A 21,847-nucleotide genomic window follows, 5' to 3' on the forward strand; every position below is an offset into this window, starting at 1 on the left:
GTTGGAATGCTTTTGGCATTAGGTGAATGTGAAATGATACAGTGGGATGCAAAAGTTTGGGCAACCTTGTTAATAGTCATTATTTTCCTGTATAAATCGTTGGTTGTTACGATAAAAAATGTCAGTTAAATATATCATATAGAAGACACACACTGTGATATTTGAGAAGTGAAATGAAGTTTATTGGATTTACAGAAAGTGTGCAATAATTGTTCAAACAAAATCAGGCAGGTGCATAAATTTGGGCACCACAAAAAAGAAATGAAATCAATATTTAGTAGATCCACCTTTTGCAGAAATTACAGCCTCTAAACGCTTCCTGTAGGTTCCAATGAGAGTCTGGATTGTGGTTGAAGGTATTTTGGACCATTCCTCTTTACAAAACATCTCTAGTTCATTCAGGTTTGATGGCTTCCGAGCATGGACAGTTCTCTTTAACTCACACCACAGATTTTCAATTATATTCAGGTCTGGGGACTGAGATGGCCATTCCAGAACGTTGTACTTGTTCCTCTGCATGAATGCCTTAGTGGATTTTGAGCAGTGTTTTGGGTCGTTGTCTTGTTGAAAGATCCAGCCCGGCAGCTTCAGCTTTGTCACTGATTCCTGGACATTGGTCTCCAGAATCTGCTGATACTGAGTGGAATCCATGCATCCTTCAACTTTGACAAGATTCCCAGTCCCTGCACTGGCCACACAGCCCCACAGCATGATGGAACCACCACCATATTTTACTGTAGGTAGCAGGTGTTTTTCTTGGAATGCTGTGTTCTTTTTCCTCCATGCATAACGCCCTTGTTATGCCCAAATAACTCAATTTTAGTTTCATCAGTCCACAGCACCTTATTCCAAAATGAAGCTGGCTTGTCCAAATGTGCTTGAGCATACCTCAAGCGGCTCTGTTTGTGCTGTGGGTGGAGAAAAGGCTTCCTCTGCATCACTCTCGCATACAGCATCTCCTTGTGTAAAGTGCGAATGGTTGAACGATGCACAGTGACTCCATCTGCTGCAAGATGATGTTGTAGGTCTTTGGTGCTGGTCTGTGGGTTGACTCTGACTGTTCTCACCATTCGTGCTTCTGTCTATCCGAAATCTTTCTTGGTCTGCCACTTCGAGCCTTAACTTGAACTGAGCCTGTGGTCTTCCATTTCCTCAATATGTTCCTAACTGTGAAACAGACAGCTTAAATCTCTGGGACAGCTTTCTGTATCCTTCCCCTAAACCATGATGGTGAACAATCTTTGTCTTCAGGTCATTTGAGAGTTGTTTTGTGACCCCCATGTTGCTACTCTTCAGAGAAAATTAAAGGAGGAGGGAAACTTACAATTGACCCCCTTAAATACTCTTTCTCATTATAGGATTCACCTGTGTATGTAGGTCAGGGGTCACTGAGCTTACCAAGCCAATTTGAGTTCCAATAATTAGTTCTAAAAGTTTTGGAATCAATAAAATGACAACGGTGCCCAAATTTATGCACCTGCCTGATTTTGTTTGAACAATTATTGCACACTTTCTGTAAATCCAATAAACTTCATTTCACTTCTCAAATATCACTGTGTGTGTCTCCTATATGATATATTTAACTGACATTTTTTATCGTAACAACCAACGATTTATACAGGAAAATAATGACTATTAACAAGGTTGCCCAAACTTTTGCATCCCACTGTATGTCTGGCATAGAAAGAAGTGAAGAATTCCAAGAAAAAAGCCAGCTTGCCTGCATCTTGAAGCATATTATTTAGAATATAGTTGTTTAGTTCTTTTGCATCATCAGGATCTAGACAGTTTGCAGTCATTAAGTAAATTTATTCTGCTCATGCTACTCTTGGAAAACAGTTGGAATTAAGAAATATCTCTGGTGTCTCACAAATGTATACAGTAAATAGTATAGATATTTACTCTGGAGAGGCATCATATCTTGGAGATGACTGTGTATCAGGACAGAATCCTCCAGTATAGTTGTGTTGCTAGTACTAGATTTAAGTCAAAACATTTGGTAGTACTTGCCACACTTGCACTTTGCAGTAAGAAAACTGCAGTATTTCAAATAAGAAAAGAAAAGATACTGTGCAACATGTATTGTGAGTTATGGTATGGGCATTTGATTTTTTTTTTAATAATGTTTGCTGTGATTTTTGTAGTTTTGTATTAAATCTATTTTAGTCATACTTTCTGATCTGTAAGAGAGTAAAAACTGAACAGCAAGTTCACTACAGTATCAGATATTTCTCATTTTTAATTTTCGTACATATACTTGACATACAGTATGTATACATAGAGACAAATACTGTGACAGGGTAAATGTTTCAGTTTTCATCATATTTATGTATTTAAGAAATATAAGTTTGTCCACAAGTCTGACATACACTGTGTGCACAATTATTAGGCAAGTTGTATTTTTGAGGATTAATTTTAATATGGAACAAACACAGTGCTATCAGTCAATCCAAAATGTTAATAAACCTGAAACCTGAATGTTTCACAACGGAAATGTGAGTGTGAACATCATCAGGGGAATACATATGTGCGCACAATTATTAGGCAACTATTAGTGTGCAGATTTATTTTGCAACTAAAGGAAAAATGAAAATTTTCCCATCTCACTTGTTTATTTTCATCTGTTATAGTGAGAATAATAAACAAACACCTCAAAATTTACAAATAAACATCTCTGACATTTCAAAAAAAATAAATCAATCAATCAATGACCAATATAGCCACCCTTCTTTCCAATAACAGTCATAAGCCTTTCCATTCATGGAGTCTGTCAGTTTCTTGATCTGTTGACGATCAGCTTTTTGTGGAGCAGTGACTACAGCCTCCCAGACACTCTTCAGAGAGGTGTATTGTTTTTCTCCCCCGTAAATCTAGCGTTTAAGAAGTGCCCACAAGTTCTCGATAGGGTTTAGGTCAGATGAGGAAGGGGGGCCATGTCATTATTCCTTCATCTTTAAGGCCTTTACTGGCTGGCCACGAGTGAGAACTTCGATGCAAGTGATGGAGCATTGGCCTGCATAAAAATCATGGTCTTCTTCCTGTATCACTGTTTGAAGAAAGTGTCTTCGAAAAACTGGCAGTAGGTTTGGGAGTTGATTTTGAGTTCATCTTCAATGCAAAAGGTCCAACTAGCTCATCTTTAAAAATACCAGCTCATACCAGTACCCCACCTCCACGTTGGAGTGGAGCTCTGTGCCCATTACTGATCTACAGGTCCATCCATCTGGTCCATCAAGAGTCACTCTCATCTCATCGGTCCATAAAACCTTTGAAAAAAATCTGTCTTCAGATATTTCTTGGCCCAGTTTTGATGTTTCAACTTATGTTTCTTGTTCAGTGGTGGTTGGGTTTCAGTCCTCCTTACCTTGGCCATGTCTTTGAGCACTGAACACCTTGTACTTCTGGGCACTCCAGGTAGGTTGCAGCTCTGGAATATGAAAGTACTGGAGGATAATGGGTTCCTGGTAGCTTCACGTTTGATTCTTCTCAAATCTTTGGCAGCTAATTTGCGTCTTTTGTTCTCAACACATTTCTTGCGACCCTGTTGACTATTTGCAACAAAATGTTTGATGGTTCTGTGATCACACACCAATATCTTAGCAATTCCAAAAGTGCTGCATCCCTCTGAAAGACTTTTTACAATTTTTGACTTTTCAGAGTCAGTTAAATCTCTTTTTTGGCCCATTTTGCCCGAGGAAAACTAGCTGCCTAATAATTCTGCACACCTTGATATAGGGTGTTGATCTCCTTAGGCCACACCCTCCCTCATTACACAAATACACATCACCTGACATGCTTAAATACAATAAGCATTCAAGTTAATACAGCTTGGAGTTGGAATATACGCATTAAAAATGATGATATGGTCAAAATACTCACTTGCCTAATAATTGTGCACACAGTGTATGTGGTACCTTTTTAAAACTTTCTAAAATTCAAGATAAATAATTTCACATGCACCTTTCTGATGATATGTTTTATATTAGTGAAGCATTTTACTGAAACGCAATTTCTGTATATTAAACTAAATTCAACTATTTACTGATACACCTGTTGTTGTCACAGGAAGCTTGATTTTTTTCCTTAATAATTACTTCCATTAATTTGTTCATGATGTATGTTACACTTACTGGCTTTTAAGCCAATTATTTTTTTTTATGATGAGACAACATTTACTAGCTTTTAGTACTTTGGAAATTCACCAGTGTGCAGTGATATTTGAAAAAATGGAAAAAAATGTATATATTTGTTTACTAAACTTCTTAAACACGCTTAAGATTAATGAGATCTGGTTGCAGACATTTGTTTAATTTCAGCATTTTCAATTTAAGCAGTGTTTCTCTCTTTACAATTTCTAAATCATAGAATATCTCCTTAATATTCCCACACTGTGTTGGGAGCTTATTGACTTCTTCGCATATGAATACTTTTTATATTTCACTTTAGTTCACCTTTACTGTTCCTAATACATTTTATCTTCTCTTTGGCCATTCCTCTTTGTTCTGGTAACAAAGTGGTAACTCATAAATCAGTTTAATGAAGATAGAACATTGTGTAATGCTTTAGTTTTCATGAAAGAAATTATGTGAGTTTTTAAAATGTGTTTCAAATCAAAGGGTTTGCACTGTTACAGTTTTATAGGTATAGGTACAGTGCAGTACAAGTCACCTTCTAGGTCTGTGAAGAGTATGATAAAATATGCTGAATATTAAATCTTCCAGTTTTGACATTAAGCTCAAAATTCAATATAAATACTTTTTATACAAAACTTTTTCTTGGATTTTCTCCATCCCTATTTTTCATAGTCCAGGGTATGTGAGTGTCAAAGTAGTACATTTGGATTCTTTATCAGTTCCTTTACTGACAAGTCATACTGATCGTTGTTGCAAAAATTGTTTAAATATTGTTACTTTGTATCCTGATTCAGTTTGTCCTGTTAGGATTACTTCTTCTCTTTTCCAGTGTCCATTTGCTTATGCATTTGTTAAAGTGTTGTCATGTTGCTACTCACTACTACTGGCATTCGTCATTGTAAAGAAACCATTGCATACCCCACTATGCAAAAGGTGTGATGCATCACTCATTCGCTTTTTGCAAAATTTGATTAGAATATTCTTACTTGACATACAAGGGCAGATATGAAAGAGACGGATGGACGTACTGAAATTAAAAACCCACCCCTTCCCTTCAAATTTAAAGTGTGGAAAAGTTTTGGATTACCTGTAAAATTTGTAGAGAGTCAACATATTACTGCTATACAGCATTGGAAACACATGAAACATGCAAAAACCCATTTGCTTCACAACCACAGTGAGTACAAGAAGGCACCAGTAACAACACAAAGCCAAAAAACATTAAAATAAACTTTTGTAACTGGATTGCTTCATCATCAGTGAGGGCAAAAGCTTTTATGGATTATATTGCCTTATAAAGGTGGCAGTGTGGCACAGCGGTAATGCTGCTACCTTGCAGTGAAGAGACCGGGGTTCACGTCCCAGGTCCTCCCTATGTGGAGTGTACATGTTCCCCCGGGTGCTCCGTTTTCCTCCCACAATCCAAAGACAGGCATGTTAGGTAAATTGGTGACTTTTGTATCAGTAAACTAAAGAAACAAGTATGAATGTCATTGCTAATGCCAATTTGATTCCTCTGACCACAGACACATGACCATCAAGAACTACCAAATGTGGTATTCCTTTTATTGCACATCACTAACAACTGAGTGATGAAAAGTTAAATATGGCAGTCAAGGGCATTAATTATACGCAGACAGGGTCAACCATTGATGAAGTGCTAAAACTGGCAATAACAGTGTAGAGAATAAATAAAAGCTTTCACCCCATCCATCAAATGGGTCCAATATGTGTATTGCTATTCCTCTGTGTGGCTTGGGACTACACACAGAATTCTTTAGTCACATAGAGAGTTCTACAGGTATTCTCTGCAAACTGACCACTGAGAAGAGTACAGAGATTGACAACATTCTTCCATTGCAGTCCCAAGGCTGCTGCCATTTTATTTGACTTGATTGTGCCAAAACAGACTTCTGACAGAATACACACAACATGAAATAGCAGTTACAACATGCTAGAAACAACAACATTTATTTCTATAGCATATTTTCATAAAAACAATGTAGCTCACAGTGCTTTACATGATGAAAAAAGACAAAATAAATAATAAAAATCAGGGAACACTAATAAACAGAACAAAAGTAAGGTCCGATGGCCAGAAAGGACAGAAAAAACAAAAAAACTCTAGACGGTTGGAGGAAAAAAAAAATCTGCAGGGGTTCCAGGCCACGAGACTGCCCAGCCCCCTCTAGGCATTCTACCTAACATAGATGACCTCAAACAGTTCTCATTGTATTCAGGGTTCATATGGAAGAATTTGATGATGATGGTCATGTGGACTTCAGGCCTTTAATCCATCAATGTAGGGACATCATGGTGCTTTGATTAGGTGGTGGTGGCGCAGATCGCCACCTGAGAAAACCAGAAAAATAACAGAAGAGAAAGTAGTGTTTAGTACAGATTTTGGATCTACCATGAATAACAATGGTAATCAATTGAATATACAGAGTATCAGGATTTAACTAAGATGAAGCTATAAGAAAGCCATGTTAAAGTAATGAGTTTTCAGCAGTGTTTTAAAGTGCTCCACAGTATTAGCCTGGCGAATTCCTATTGGCAAGCTATTCCAGATTTTAGGTGCATAACAGCAGAAGGCTGCCTTCTTTTAAGTAGACACTCATTTGAAGATCTAAGGTTACAATTTGGAGTGTAAGGTGTAAGATATTCTGAAATATAAGATGGAACAACATTATTTAAGACTTTGAAAACCATAAGCACTATTTTAAAGTCAATTCTATATGGCACAGGTAACCATTGTAGTGACATCAAAACTGGGGTGATGTGCTCAGATTTTCTTTTCCGAGTTAAGATTCTAGCAGCTGCATTCTGCACTCGTTGCAATCGATTGATGACTATTTTTGGTAGTCCTGAGAGGAGTGCGTTACAGTAATCTAGCCGACTGAAAACAAAAGCATGAACTGATTTTTCAGCATCTTGCAATGTTATAAGAGGTCTAACTTTTGCTCTATTTCTTAAGTGAAAAAATGCTGTCCTAGTAATCTGATTAATATGTGATTTAAAATTCAGGTCAGAGTCAATAGTTACCCCTAAATTCTTTACCTCCGACTTGACTTTTAATCCTAATGCATCAAGTTTATTTCTAATAACCTCATTATATCCATTATTGCCAATAACTAAAATTTCTGTTTTCCCTCTATTTAGTTTGAGAAAATTACTACTCATCCAATCGGTAACACAAGTGAGACATTGTATCAGTGAATCAAGAGTGTTGGGGTTGTCGGGTGCTATTGATAAATACAGTTATGTGTCATCAGCATTGCTGTGGTAGCTCACATTATGCCTTGAGATAATCTGACTTAAAGGAGCATGTAAATTGAAAAGATAGATAGATAGAAAAATACTTTGAACAACAGCATACTATTGAGACGAGACAGTTGAGTCTGGAAGTCTACACAAACCATAATGACATTGCTGTGGCATCTATAGATGTAATTGATTCTGAATACATGATAAAGTTGCTGAAGCCTCTCAGAATGGCAACAAATATGCTGTGTGATGAAAATATCCGCACTATTATGTTTGATTTTTATCTTTGCAACAAATGACTTAAAACGTTGTGTCAGCAAATACTGCAGATTTGCTTTTAAAAGTGGTGTTCTCTGACCTATTTAAAAACCTTACAACTATGACCTGGACTTTCTCTGAGAGACCACTGCAATTGATCCAGTTTTGCACTTTGCCTTACCTAGATGCTGAAAACCAAGAAATGGTGTTCTTAAGACTATTTCCTCAGGTGGTTCACTTGTATGGCAAGATAAATCAGGTTTAGGCTATTATTACTTTAAATTATGAACAACTGCAAAATGGTGGGGGTTTTATTTGGGGAACTAAGCAAGTATATATATTTTTTCAAGTGTTACTTCCTGTGTATTTTTCCAATTTTTATTTTTTAGAAATATAGTTTGAAAATATATTTACTTTGTGTTTAAAAATAAATTGTTAGAACACTTTGGTTGTCAATGAAATACTTACTGTATGAGGGGAATATGTCTATGTATATTTAGAAATTCAGAGAAAGATGATGAATTTCAAGGGGGTCGAATACTTTTTCTTTTGACAAAAATCCATTTGAGTGGTTTAAAGACAACAGCTAGAATTTACCAAACCTTGCCAGACTCTCAAAAGCTTTTCTATCAAGTATCAATCCCAGCCAGAGTTCCAAGCAAATGAGTGCTTTTCACTAACGGGAGCCACATCTATACCTAAATGTCATAACTGCTACCTGAAAATGTGGATATGATAATTCTCTTGAAGAAAAATTTGTCTTTAAAGCTGACATGCTTAGTTGCATTATGCAATGTTCCTCACTTCAGTAAGTGTAGGCTAATAGGAATTTCTGTTTATGTTTAGAAGAATTTGTATTTTACCTGTTAACCTGCTTGTCTTCATTCAATAAGATGCAACTGGCTTGTAGGAAAAGTCGAATTAGCCATCATTGTTTGTTTTTTGACAGTGGTAAAAAGAGAACACTTTATCCATTGAAAGTCAATTGTATGCAATTTCTATATATCGTGTTGCACCAGACTTCACTATGAACCAAACGATTAACTATACAGTATATTATAGTGCTTATTGTACCATGAGTTAAGTGTACTGTTTAATCACTAATAAAAAAAAACTGCTAAGGAGTGGCTTTAGTAAAGGTTGCTATTTTATAATGTCCCAGCCAAAACCCAGACTTGATTTCAATTGAAAATTCATGGGATAACTTGTAAAAAGGTGTGCACCAACACTTAGAGTTGGAACAAATTTACACTGAAGAATTTTCAGTCTCTAAATCTTAAATGTACAAAGTTCAAATGGATATATCCAATGAGACTCATGTCTCAAACTGTATATCAAGCACTATGTACAAAGTATTGACTTCTCAGGTTAAACACTTTTGTGAATAAGAAAGTATTACATTTCTCAAAAAATTTCTCAAAGTACTGTAGAAAAGATGCAATTTTTGTATTACTTTGAACAACGGCTGGGTTATATGTAAAAAAATCTTATGATATTTTTCATATCAGTCGATATTGATATATATCATGATATAAATGAAATTACTATTTCTGTCAAAGTTAAAGGTTCCTTTTCACTGCTGAGTGAAATGTGAAGATATCAAAATGTTCAATTTGGTTTAAACATTATTTACTTTCTATCAGAAGTTAAATGCGACAAATGTATTGTAGAACATTATACAACTGTGTTTCAAATAAATAAATAGGTATGTTATAAATTAAAATTTTAATTCTGCTCTGTCAAAAGCTTCAAGTGTTACAAGAGAACACAAACAGAATGCACAGCTAAGTTCTATGGTCAATCTATACTAATAAAAGGCAAAGCCCCTCACTCACTCACTCACTCACTCAATACTAATTTCACTAAACTTCCCATGTAGGTAGAAGGCTGAAATTACCGCTTACTTACAAAAGTTGGGCAGGTTTCATTTCGAAATTCTATGTGTAATGGTCATAACTGGAACCTATTTTTCTCCATATACTGTAATGGATGTTAGCTTGATGGCCATGGGGGGCGGAGCTGCGTGTAACATCATCACGCCTACCACATAATCCCGTGAACTGACTGTGACTGCAGTACATAGAAAAGAAGGAAGAGCTCCCAACGCAGAATACTTTATTCGCGAGATACAAGTTTAATGAGAAGACACGAGGTATAAACGAGACTTTGGATTACTTTGTAACGGAGTTAAAATTGCTGTAGCGAGAAACTTTTAAGTGCCGGGACTTAGCTAACATTAAATAAAGCCGTGGACATCGCAACATCACACAAGAGAGCAGCTCATGTGAACTGACTGAACGCAGTACGAGTGATCACTTCCATGCATCAAACCTGTTCAAAAAACGCATTACACAATTGACAAGGTGATGGCTTTATATGTCATTTGTTTATAAAACAGCGGAGAAGCTGTGTAAAGGCTGTTTCACAAAAAATCAGTGGAGCGTCTTACATGAGCAGGCAGTCAGCTAAAGAAGGGAATCAATAAATATCTATAATCGTAATAAACGAACAAAAAATAACGTACAAGCCGCGGATTAAATAAAGGAAATGGGTACCTGAACAGTAAAGTAAGTCTGGAATAGCTACACAATAACTATAAGAATCGTAATAAACGAACAATAAAACAGTACAGAACCACGAAGTAAGGCGAAACGATGGCCTTATATGGCGTTCGTTTATAAAGCATCGGAGAAGCTGTGTGAAGGCAGCTACACAAAAAAACAGTAGAGCGCCACACTCTGAATGTATTCCTGGCATCACCATTATACCCTCTGATCTCCCATTTCAATTGAAATGCCTCAAATTTCCAGTAATGCTCTGCTTCGCGATGACAATTAATAAGTCTCAGGGACACACCCTACAAAAGGTTGCCATTGATTGGTTGAACATTGCTTTCCTCCTGGACAAACGTATACGTTGCATTCTCAAAAGTAATCTCAGTGCACAGCTTGGTCATATTACAACCGGACTGCTGAACTGACAACGTGGTATACAAAGAGATCCTTAACAGATAGTTATTGGTATATTTTCCCTCAGTTTAAAAAGGTTTTCCTTTCTTCTTAATAAAAATTTAAAAGCAGTTCTTCGTCGCTGCGAAGCGCGGGGATTTTGCTATATACAGTGTGTGTATATATATATATATATATGTATGAATGTATGTATATATATATATATATATACAGTGGTGTGAAAACTATTTGCCCCTTCCTGATTTCTTATTCTTTTGCATGTTTGTCACACAAAATGTTTCTGATCATCAAACACATTTAACCATTAGTCAAATATAACACAAGTAAACACAAAATGCAGTTTTAAATGATGGTTTTATTATTTAGGGAGAAAAAAAAATCCAAATCTACATGGCCCTGTGTGAAAAAGTAATTGCCCCCTTGTTAAAAAATAACCTAACTGTGGTGTATCACACCTGAGTTCAATTTCCGTAGCCACCCCCAAGCCTGATTACTGCCACACCTGTTTCAATCACTTAAATAGGAGCTGCCTGACACAGAGAAGTAGACCAAAAGCACCTCAAAAGCTAGACATCATGCCAAGATCCAAAGAAATTCAGGAACAAATGAGAACAGAAGTAATTGAGATCTATCAGTCTGGTAAAGGTTATAAAGCCATTTCTAAAGCTTTGGGACTCCAGCGAACCGCAGTGAGAACCATTATCCACAAATGGCAAAAACATGGAACAGTGGTGAACCTTCCCAGGAGTGGCCGGCCGACCAAAATTACCCCAAGAGCGCAGAGGCGACTCATCCGAGAGGTCACAAAGACCCCAGGACAACGTCTAAAGAACTGCAGGCCTCACTTGCCTCAATTAAGGTCAGTGTTCACGACTCCACCATAAGAAAGAGACTGGGCAAAAACGGCCTGCATGGCAGATTTCCAAGACGCAAAACCACTGTTAAGCAAAAGAACATTAGGGCTCGTCTCAATTTTGCTAAGAAACATCTCAATGATTGCCAAGACTTTTGGGAAAATACCTTGTGGACTGATTAGACCAAAGTTGAACTTTTTGGAAGGCAAATGTCCCGTTACATCTGGCGTAAAAGGAACACAGCATTTCAGAAAAAGAACATCATACCAACAGTAAAATATGGTGGTGGTAGTGTGATGGTCTGGGGTTGTTTTGCTGCTTCAGGACCTGGAAGGCTTGCTGTGATAGATGGAATCATGAATTCTACTGTCTACCAAAAAATCCTGAAGGAGAATGTCCGCCATCTGTTCGGCAACTCAAGCTGAAGCGATCTTGGGTGCTGCAACAGGACAATGACCCAAAACACACCAGCAAATCCACCTCTGAATGGCTGAAGAAAAACAAAATGAAGACTTTGGAGTGGCCTAGTCAAAGTCCTGACCTGAATCCAATTGAGATGCTATGGCATGACCTTAAAAAGGCGGTTCATGCTAGAAAACCCTCAAATAAAGCTGAATTACAACAATTCTGCAATGATGAGTGGGCCAAAATTCCTCCAGAGCGCTGTAAAAGACTCATTGCAAGTTATCGCAAACGCTTGATTGCAGTTATTGCTGCTAAGGGTGGCCCAACCAGTTATTAGGTTCAGGGGGCAATTACTTTTTCACACAGGGCCATGTAGGTTTGGATTTTTTCTCCCTAAATAATAAAACCATCATTTAAAACTGCATTTTGTGTTTACTTGTGTTATATTTGACTAATGGTTAAATGTGTTTGATGATCAGAAACATTTTGTGTGACAAACATGCAAAAGAATAAGAAATCGGGAAGGGGGCAAATAGTTTTTCACACCACTGTAGATACTGTATATCCTCAGTACAAATTCATGCAGCTGTGTCCAGTTTAGTGATGTGGTTTTCACTACATTAGTTCCACTGGTTGTTGTGGTGCAGACTTGTGTTCACTCAATTCACAGGATGCAAGTGCTGCTGTCAGCCCTAAAGCAATGACTTCACCTGTATGGTCTTCAGGAAAGTAGGCAATTTGAAGACTTTTGCTTTTCAAATTCTACTCTTGGTCATTGAAGTGGCCAGTGAGGCTCATAAATGGTTCAGATGTGTGACTTGTCCACAAATCCAATGCAGTAGTGAAGTTAGACACACTTTGCAGCTCATTTTCAGCGTCTCCCTACACTTTGTGTATAGCTGTTGAAATGCCATCTAACAGAAATGTTTATGGCCAGGTAGTTTGTAGCAAGGGTCAATTACGTTAATCAGCCACTTAAATCCTACATTTTTGACTGTTCTTCTTGGCATCATGTCTTTTTCAATAAAGTAAGCTATTGCATTTGTGTTATCTCTGTGTCTCTTTGTTTTTGTGTCATAAGGCATTGTGCTGAAGAAAGTGGACATTATGGTCGATTGCTATTAAGCAGGTATCACTCTGGTTGCATTAGGGGGACCACCAGCACTTGCTTGGGTCTGGGACTGTAAAGTCTTGCATTGTGCATGCTCTAAAGGATGACACTGATACAGATGATACAAAAGATCTGTGGTTTTACCTGTCTTTGTCGGAACAAGTTTTTGACACAATTTGCACTGCACTCTGCTCTGCGTCTTGTCAGACTTGAAATAGCCAAAATATCTCCACACTACTGAATTCCTTAGACCCTTTTTTCAACATTGTGTCTTTTGAGCCTTGGGCTGTGTCTGTTGGGGTTTCTTCTTTAGTAATGCTGACTTTTTTCCAATTTTTGTTAACTTTTCTTAACAAAACTTTTGTTCTGTTTTCTAATTTTTCTGTCATCAATTTCTCTTTTATCTTGCTCCCAGTCCTGACTTACTGTTGTGCTGCTGCCAGCTGCTACTCCTACACTCAGTGCTGTGGGCATCAACCTAACTTTTGACATTGTTGTAACTCCATTTCAGCCACGTGATTGGTTTGGCATGGCACTGTTCTCATTATCATTGGCTTTTCGTGTTGTCTGACAAAGCATGGATGGAATGAGTTCAATTAACTTTGTATTGGCCATGTCTTCTAATTCTATCGTGGAAAGGTTATTTCACGATAATTATCTTTATTGTTTTATCATCCAGCCCTACTTTGAACTTAACAGTAAAAATCATAATTATACATAGTTTGCTAGAAACTTCAAGTAAAATGGACAAATGTAATTTTGCAAAATATAGTAACTGTAACATAAATGCAAAATTAATGTGGCTAGCTCAAGAGTTATATATTCTTTGCAGTATGAAATATGCAGCAATTCATTTGGCTTTTGTTATACATTAACAGTTGTAACAATTTTCTTTCAGGTATTCTTTAAAGCTGCTTTTGCCATCGACATGAACATGACTTTTAGTTGCCATCATGAGTTAATAGTTTTGATGAAAACTTAAAATTGATAGAACTGCCAGTTCAGGATTGAAGCATACCGAGTCATGACTGTTACATGTATTGTAGTTTTTATCTTGCAATGCACTTGAAACAATTACTGTAGATATAAAAATATTTCCACCTCACATAAAAAAAAACATTTTCTGGTTTCTATTGTCATGTATTTATTGTTTCATTTAAAAACTTTATCCTTAATTTTTTTCATATCATGTGTCTGGATTTTTTTTGCTGCAAGGTATTGTTAAATAATAGTAATAAAATCATGCACACACCAGACTACTGAACATTTTGACTATAACATTCACAAGTCAAGAGCTATTTTACAATTTCTGTTTACACTATGAACAACGCTGACTCCAATAAAAATCACATGCATCGATTAAGGGGAAGATTCAAATTAGAGATGAAAAAAATGACTTGAGTATCTAACTCCAGTTAGTCATTGGAGAAATCATTAAATAACAGGCTGACATATGTTTTGCAGTGTAGACTATCATTATTTACCCTATGAAGACATATCATTGTTTATGTGTAAATAGTGTAAGCACATTGTGTCTGTCTTCTATTATGACTTAGTTAAAGATCAAGTCATAATTTAGCAGTAACTAATGCAGAAATAGAATTTCCAAGGGGTCGCAAACGTTTTTTTTTTTTAATAGATGTGCATTCGGATAAAAAAATGGTATTTGTCATGAAGGTAAAATTTTGCACACTGGTTATACGTGCAAATAAGAATATTGCTATACTCTGGACTCGGGACAATACTACTTGATTAACATGTTTTATATGTGTCTCATTTGTAACCTTATGGTGCCAGATGTACTTTCTTTTCTGCATATTGTAATTGAATAAATTTGATTTTGCTTAGTAACTACTATATGTATATTAAGTTTCCTTACAAACAATGATGTCTACGTTCTAGAAAAATCAATCATGGAAAAACTGGACAAAGAGACAAGTATTCATCTTGATATGTAACAATATTTATTTTTCTTTTGTATAGTTCCTCAGTTGGCAAAGACAGAAGCAGATTCACACTTCGGGTAAGGGGTATTTCTTCAATTTATGCATAATGGCCAATGTACTGGTGCTGGTCATAAAATTTTGAATATCATGACAAAGTTGATTTATTTCAGTAATTCCATTCAAAAAGTGTAACTTGTATATTAGATTCATTCATTACACACAGACTGATGTATTTCAAATGTTTATTTCTTTTAATTTTGATGATTATAACTGACAACTAATGAAAGTCCCAAATTCAGTATCTCGGAAAATTAGAATATTGTGAAAAGGTTCAATATTGAAGACACCTGGTGCCACACTCTAATCAGCTAATTAACTCAAAACGCCTGCAAAAGCCTTTAAATGGTCTCTCAGTCTAGTTCTGTAGGCTACACAATCATGGGGAAGACTGGTGACTGGTGACCACTGACACCTTGCACAAGGAGGACAAGACACAAAAGGTCATTGCCAAAGAGACTGGCTGTTCACAGAGCTCTGTGTCCAAGCACATTAATAGAGAGGCGAAGGGAAGGACAAGATGTGGTAGAAAAAAGTGTACAAGCAATAGGGATAACCGCACCCTGGAGAGGATTGTGAAACAAAACCCATTCAAAACTGTGGGGGAGATTCACAAAGAGTGGACTGCAGCTGGAGTCAGTGCTTCAAGAACCACCACGCACAAACGTATGCAAGACATGGGTTTCAGCTGTCGCATTCCTTGTGTCAAGCCACTCTTGAACAAGAGACAGCGTCTGAAACGTCTCGTCTGGGCTAAAGACAAAAAGGATTTGACTGCTGCTGAGTGGTCCAAAGTTAAGTTCTCTGATGAAAGTAAATTTTGCATTTCCTTTGGAAATCAAGGTCCCAGAGTCTGGAGGAAGAGAGGAGAGGCACAGAATCCACGTTGCTTGAGGTCCAGTGTAAAGTTTCCACAGTCAGTGATGGTTTGGGGTGCCATGTCATCTGCTGGTGTTGGTCCATTGTGTTTTCTGAGGTCCAAGGTCAATACAACCATCTACCAGGGAATTTTAGAGCACTTCATGCTTCCTGCTGCTGACGAACTTTATGGAGATGCAGATTTCATTTTCCAACAGGACCTGGCACCTGCACACAGTGCCAAAGCTACCAGTACCTGGTTTAAGGACCATGGTATCCCTCTTCTTGATTGGCCAGCAAACTCGCTTGACCTTAACCCCATAGAAAATCTATGGGGTATTGTGAAGAGGAAGATGCAATATGCCAGACGCAATAATTCAGAAGAGCTGAAGGCCACTATCAGAGCAACATGGGCTCTCATAACACCTGAGCAGTGCCACAGACTGATCGACTCCATGCCACGCCGCATTGCTGCAGTAATCCAGGCCAAAGGAGCCCCCACTAAATATTGAGTGCTGTACATGCTCATACTTCTCATGTTCATACCTTTCAGTTGGCCAACATTTCTAAAAATCCTTTTTTTGCATTGGTCTTAATTGATATTCTAATTTTCCGAGATACTGAATTTGGGACTTTCATTAGTTGTCAGTTATAATCATCAAAATTAAAAGAAATAAACATTTGAAATACATCACTCTGTGTGTAATGAATGAATCTAATATACAGGTTTCACTTTTTGAATGGAATTACTGAAATAAATCAACTTTGTCATGATATTCTAATTTTATGACCAGCACCTGTACCTTCTACTTTGCTTTTTGGTTGTTTGTTGAAGTTTAAAAGTAAACATGCTGTTCGGTCCAACAAATATCATATCAATATTAAAGTTTAAAATTAAACATATTGTTCAGTCCAACAAATATCCTATCACTTAATTGATTACAAATTTTATTTAACTACAACTTATTTATTAAGGCATTTAGGGTAGTGTTTTTCATGGATTATTGGCCTGATGCTCAGAACCTGTTTTCTTATTTCATTAACAAAAATCAAATATTTCTTTAAGCAGGCATCATAAGGAGAAACAGTATAAAAGTTAAGTGGTTAAGGTGTTGAAACAAATTTAATCAAAACCAACTGGTATCAAAATATGATAATTTTAGCCGAAATTGATGAAGAGGATGATATCAGTTTATGCAGTATTATAGGTGTAAATTTGCAATTACTTGAACCAATGTTGTAGGCATACTTATTACAAAGACAAGAAGTCACTATTAATACTATTTTAAGAGTATGTTGTATAGAACCACCTGATCATGCAATCTAGCTTTAGTCATTTCCATCTAGACTTAGTGAGAGTTGTGTATGTTAATTTTTTATGTAATAGAAACATAAAGTACATATTATGCTGAAATAATTTTGTAAATAAAACACATTAACTATTAATAAGACGGTATATATTTAATACAAAAGTAGCAGTAAAATTTTTCAGAAACATGCCCTAAAGTTAGTTGTATTTTTGCATTTAAATCACCCTACTCTTACCATAATGTAACATTTTACTGAGGACAGTCAAGACATATTTTTCCTTTTTTTGTTTTTAGCCTTAAGTGAAAATTTGAAGGTTGAAATGTTTCTGTATATTTTGTATGTTTGGAGTGGGTGGTGCAGAGTAATGCATTAAGAAAATCTGTAATTCCAAATGTCACTGTCTATAGGGGTTCGAAGTACACCGCTAATTTGTAATGTGCAATTTTAATTTTTGGATGGTGACATTTTAGCAGTAATGTAATTCACAAAAGTATATAGCTGTTTATTGATCTACATTTAATTTGAAAAGATCAACCATATTCTGCGCACATGATCAAAATAAGGTGGTGTTCTGAAGCTGTATACAGTTAGGTCCATAAATATTTGGACAGAGACAACATTTTTCTAATTTTGGTTCTGTACATTACCACAATGAATTTTAAATGAAACAACTCAGATGCAGTTGAAGTGCAGACTTTCAGCTTTAATTCAGTGGGTTGAACAAAAAGATTGTATAAAAATGTGAGGCAACTAAAGCATTTTTTTAACACAATCCCTTCATTTCAGGGGCTCAAAAGTAATTGGACAATTGACTCAAAGGGCAGGTGTGGGCAAGTCCGTCATTATGTCATTATCAATTAAGCAGATAAAAGGCCTGGTGTTGATTTGAGGTGTGGTGCTTGCATGTGGAAGATTTTGCTGTGATCAGACAACATCCTGTCAAAGGAGCTCTCCATGCAGGTGAAAGAAGCCATCCTTAAGCTGCGAAAACAAAAAAAAAACCATCCGAGAAATTGCTACAATATTACGAGTGGCAAAATCTACAGTTTGGTACATCCTGAGAAAGAAAGCAAGCACTGGTGAACTCAGCAACGCAAAAAGACCTGGACATCCACGGAAGACAACAGTGGTGGATGATTGCAGAATCTTTTCCGTAGTGAAGAGAAACCCCTTCACAACAGTCAAACAGGTGAACAACACTCTCCGGGGGTAGGCGTATCGATATCCAAGTCTACCATAAAGAGAAGAGTGCATGAAAGTAAATACAGAGGGTGCACTGCAAGGTGCAAGCCACTCATAAGCCTCAAGAATAGAAAGGCTAGATTGGACTTTCCTAAAGAACTTCTAAAAAAGCCAGCACAGTTCTGGAAAAACATTCTTTGGACAGATGAAACCAAGATCAACCTCTTATCAGAATGATGGCAAGAAAAAAGTATGGAGAAGGTGTGGAACAGCTCATTATCCAAAGCTTTTCACATCATCTGTAAAACAAATGAATTCTGAGGTGTTCAGAGACATACTGTCTGCTCAAATCCAGCTAAATGCAGTCAAATTGATTGGGCAGCGTTTCATGATACAGATGGACAATGACCCAAAACATACAGCCAAAGCAACCCAGGAATTTTTTTTAAAGCAAAGAAGTGGAAAATTCTTGAATAGCCAAGTCAGTCACCTGGTGCCTCATGTATAACGCCGTGCGTAGAACTCGCACTATAACATGGCGTAAGCACAGAAGCCGAAATGTGCTTATGCACAGAAAAATCCAGATGCAGGAATCTGTGCGTACTCCAACTTCCACGTTCTTCCGCTACATAAATCCCGATCAGCGTGAAAACTAACGCCGCACGCGCATTATGTAACGCCCCAAATCCTCCCAGAATTACGCCTATTTGAATATGCAAATCAATATAAATCGCCCTTAAGCGCAGCCTTCTGTGAAAAGACAATGGGAAAAGCACGGGGGGAAACATAAGAATTTCAGCGGATACCAAGTGGAGGCAAAGGAAAAACATACTATTTGTTCAAATAAGCCGTGGTATAATCAACAAAAGGAAGTTGATCGAGTGGCATAGCATGTTGGAGAAACTTGAAAGCTCACATTCACAAAATCGCACAGTGCCGGAAATAAAAAGAAGTCACATATCAAAGTCGCCGTGAAAAGCCGAGTTGTAAGCCCACTGTCTGAGTGTCATATGAAAGCTTATTAGGGTACAGAGAAAAAGCCACACGGTGGGGAAAAAGCACGAAATGTCAACTTCAATCTCGACATTTCCACTTTAATCACGTAGTTTATTTTGTCATTTAGTAGATTATAAACTTCATCTTAAAATCGTTTAATTAACCAGTTTCTCAAATCACATCGTAATTAAAGTAGCACGTTAAATGCTTTGTTTTGTATTTGATCTTCTACTCGTATGTGATCTATGTGTGTGAATCACTACTTGCTTCTTAAACTGGCTCTCTTCCTCCAACTGGACACAGAGTCCATTACATTTGTGATATTACAGCTCTCTGAATAACTAAAATACTGAGATGTATACGTGATGTCATTTTCATGATGATAGGAGCTAAAGCACATTATTAAACATGTGTTTCATGAGCCTCGTGCTCATGACAAGCATTATCTTTTGTCGAAATTTGTCGCTGCGTTTTTAGCTGTGTTGTTATTTTCTCTTTCTGTTTTATATTCAATATATATTGGCGTAGCCGTCACTGCAGTCCTTGCTTTTCTTTCCCCAAGTAACCGATCGCCATACAATCAGCTCTGTAATAGACATTAAGCCATCTGTAAGCTTAGCGCCTTTTCTTCAAAACGTTTAAAGAACATTGAAATATCTTCGTAGTACATGTTTAATTATTCTATCCTTCATGACACTCCCAGTGAAGAATATAGATTATTTAAATGAAGTTAAAGTTTTATGTGTATAATTTAACAAACATATTTTGCTGCATTTCACCTTAAAAATGATATCGTCATCATATGTAAATATGCGCTTTATAAAGTGGCCCAGGTTGTGAGATATTATAACTGTAGTGCAAGTTTACAGTGGGGTGATTGTACTTATAAGTACAAACTGTTCTACAAGGAGCAATTGATTGAGTGCATTTAAAGTTCTTGGGATTAAACTGTTTCTGAACCGCGAGGTCTGTACAGGAAAGGCTTTAAAACGTTTTGCAGTGGCTGAGACAGCGTGTCCTTAAAGCTGTATACCAATAATTCTCTTTCCGATCAGCTGCTGCTGTGATTCACACTCAGATACAGTGATATAAATACTCCGAGTCGTGCAGTGAGAGTAATATGGAAAAAGATGATCCGCTGTGGCAACTCCTAACGGGAGGAGCTGAAAGAAGAAGAAGAAGAAGAAGGAGAAGTGAGAGTAACAACGCTAAAGCAGTTATGGTATTTGGAATACTATGGCTGTTCCCTGGACCATTATATTGTTACGAGTTAATTACAATCAGATGCATTACACTAATAAACAATATGCGTTTAGTTTCGGTGTATTTATAAAGCCGCGTCATGAAAATAATGAGTAATCACACAAGAACAGTAGCACTGCTTTGACGCTGGGTGCCGCCAGTTTGCAAAACCGAGCGGAGAACTTGCGTATGACAAGGCATGAGGTACTGTGGAAAAGTGCATGGCTTTACGCAAAGTGTAGGTTTTATACATCGCGATTGGAACGTGGAAAAGTTCTTACGCAACATTTCTGTGCGTACGCACCGTTTATACATTAGGCCCCTGATCTTAACCCAATTGAGCATGCATTTTACTTGTTGAAGACTAAACTTCTGACAGAAAGGCCCACAAACAAACAGCAACTGAAAGCCGCTGTAGTAAAGGCCTGGCAGAGCATTAAAAAGAGGGAAACCCAGAATCTAGTGATGTCCATGAGTTCAAGACTTCAGGCTGTCATCAACCAAGTATTAGAAATTAACATTTTATTTCCAGTTATTGAATTTGTGTCCAGTTACTTTTGAGCCCCTAAAATGAAGGGATTGTGTTAAAAAATGCTTTAGTTGACTCACATTTTTATACAATCTTTTTGTTCAACCCACTGAATTAAAACTGAAAGTCTGCACTTCAACTGCTTCTGAGTTGTTTCATTTAAAATTCATTGTGGTAATGTACAGAACCAAAATTAGAAAAAAGTTGTCTCTGTTCAACTATTTATGGACCTAACTGTATGTTAAAAGTTTTATGATACTAATATTTTTGCCTTTTATGTTAACACTAACTGCATTAGCTAGTTTCACTCAGGAAATTTCATACAAGACAATGGGCCTCAATTATACTGCCATCAGTTAATCAGATGTATCAGAAGTTCTTTGTAACTAAGTACCTTTTATTATATAATATTTTTGTTTTTTATTCAAAGACTTATATTAGTGACAGGCAGTATGGTGTACTGGTTAAGGTTTTGGACCTAGGATTCCAAACTCTGAGGTTATGGGTTTAAGTCCTAGGGTTATGTGGTTAAGCACGTCACTTCACCTGCCTGTGCTCTAATTGGGAGAACAAATGAAATGTTGCTAATTATATCTCAAATGTTGTATATCATCTTGGATGATAATAATAATAATAATAATATAAGGACATTGGAGTTACTTATTGTTCAGCTTGCTGTATACAATTTTACATGAGTAAAACATCCCTACATTACATCAAATTCTTCTT

General features: G+C 36.8%; 1 protein-coding gene across 2 annotated transcripts in view; it reads left to right on the forward strand.

Moving 5' to 3' along the window:
- The window catches only part of pcgf1 (polycomb group ring finger 1), a 78,615-nt gene that overhangs the window by 43,969 nt on the left and 12,799 nt on the right, over positions 1-21,847 (forward strand). For both annotated transcript variants that reach the window (XM_039751861.1, XM_039751862.1), the window contains exon 6: positions 14,981-15,020. In XM_039751861.1, coding sequence (XP_039607795.1) covers positions 14,981-15,020 — 40 coding nt within the window. The remainder of the gene's footprint in view (positions 1-14,980; positions 15,021-21,847) is intronic.

The sequence above is a fragment of the Polypterus senegalus genome, chromosome 4 (genome assembly GCF_016835505.1).
Source record: "Polypterus senegalus isolate Bchr_013 chromosome 4, ASM1683550v1, whole genome shotgun sequence".
NCBI classification, from domain to species: domain Eukaryota; kingdom Metazoa; phylum Chordata; class Cladistia; order Polypteriformes; family Polypteridae; genus Polypterus; species Polypterus senegalus.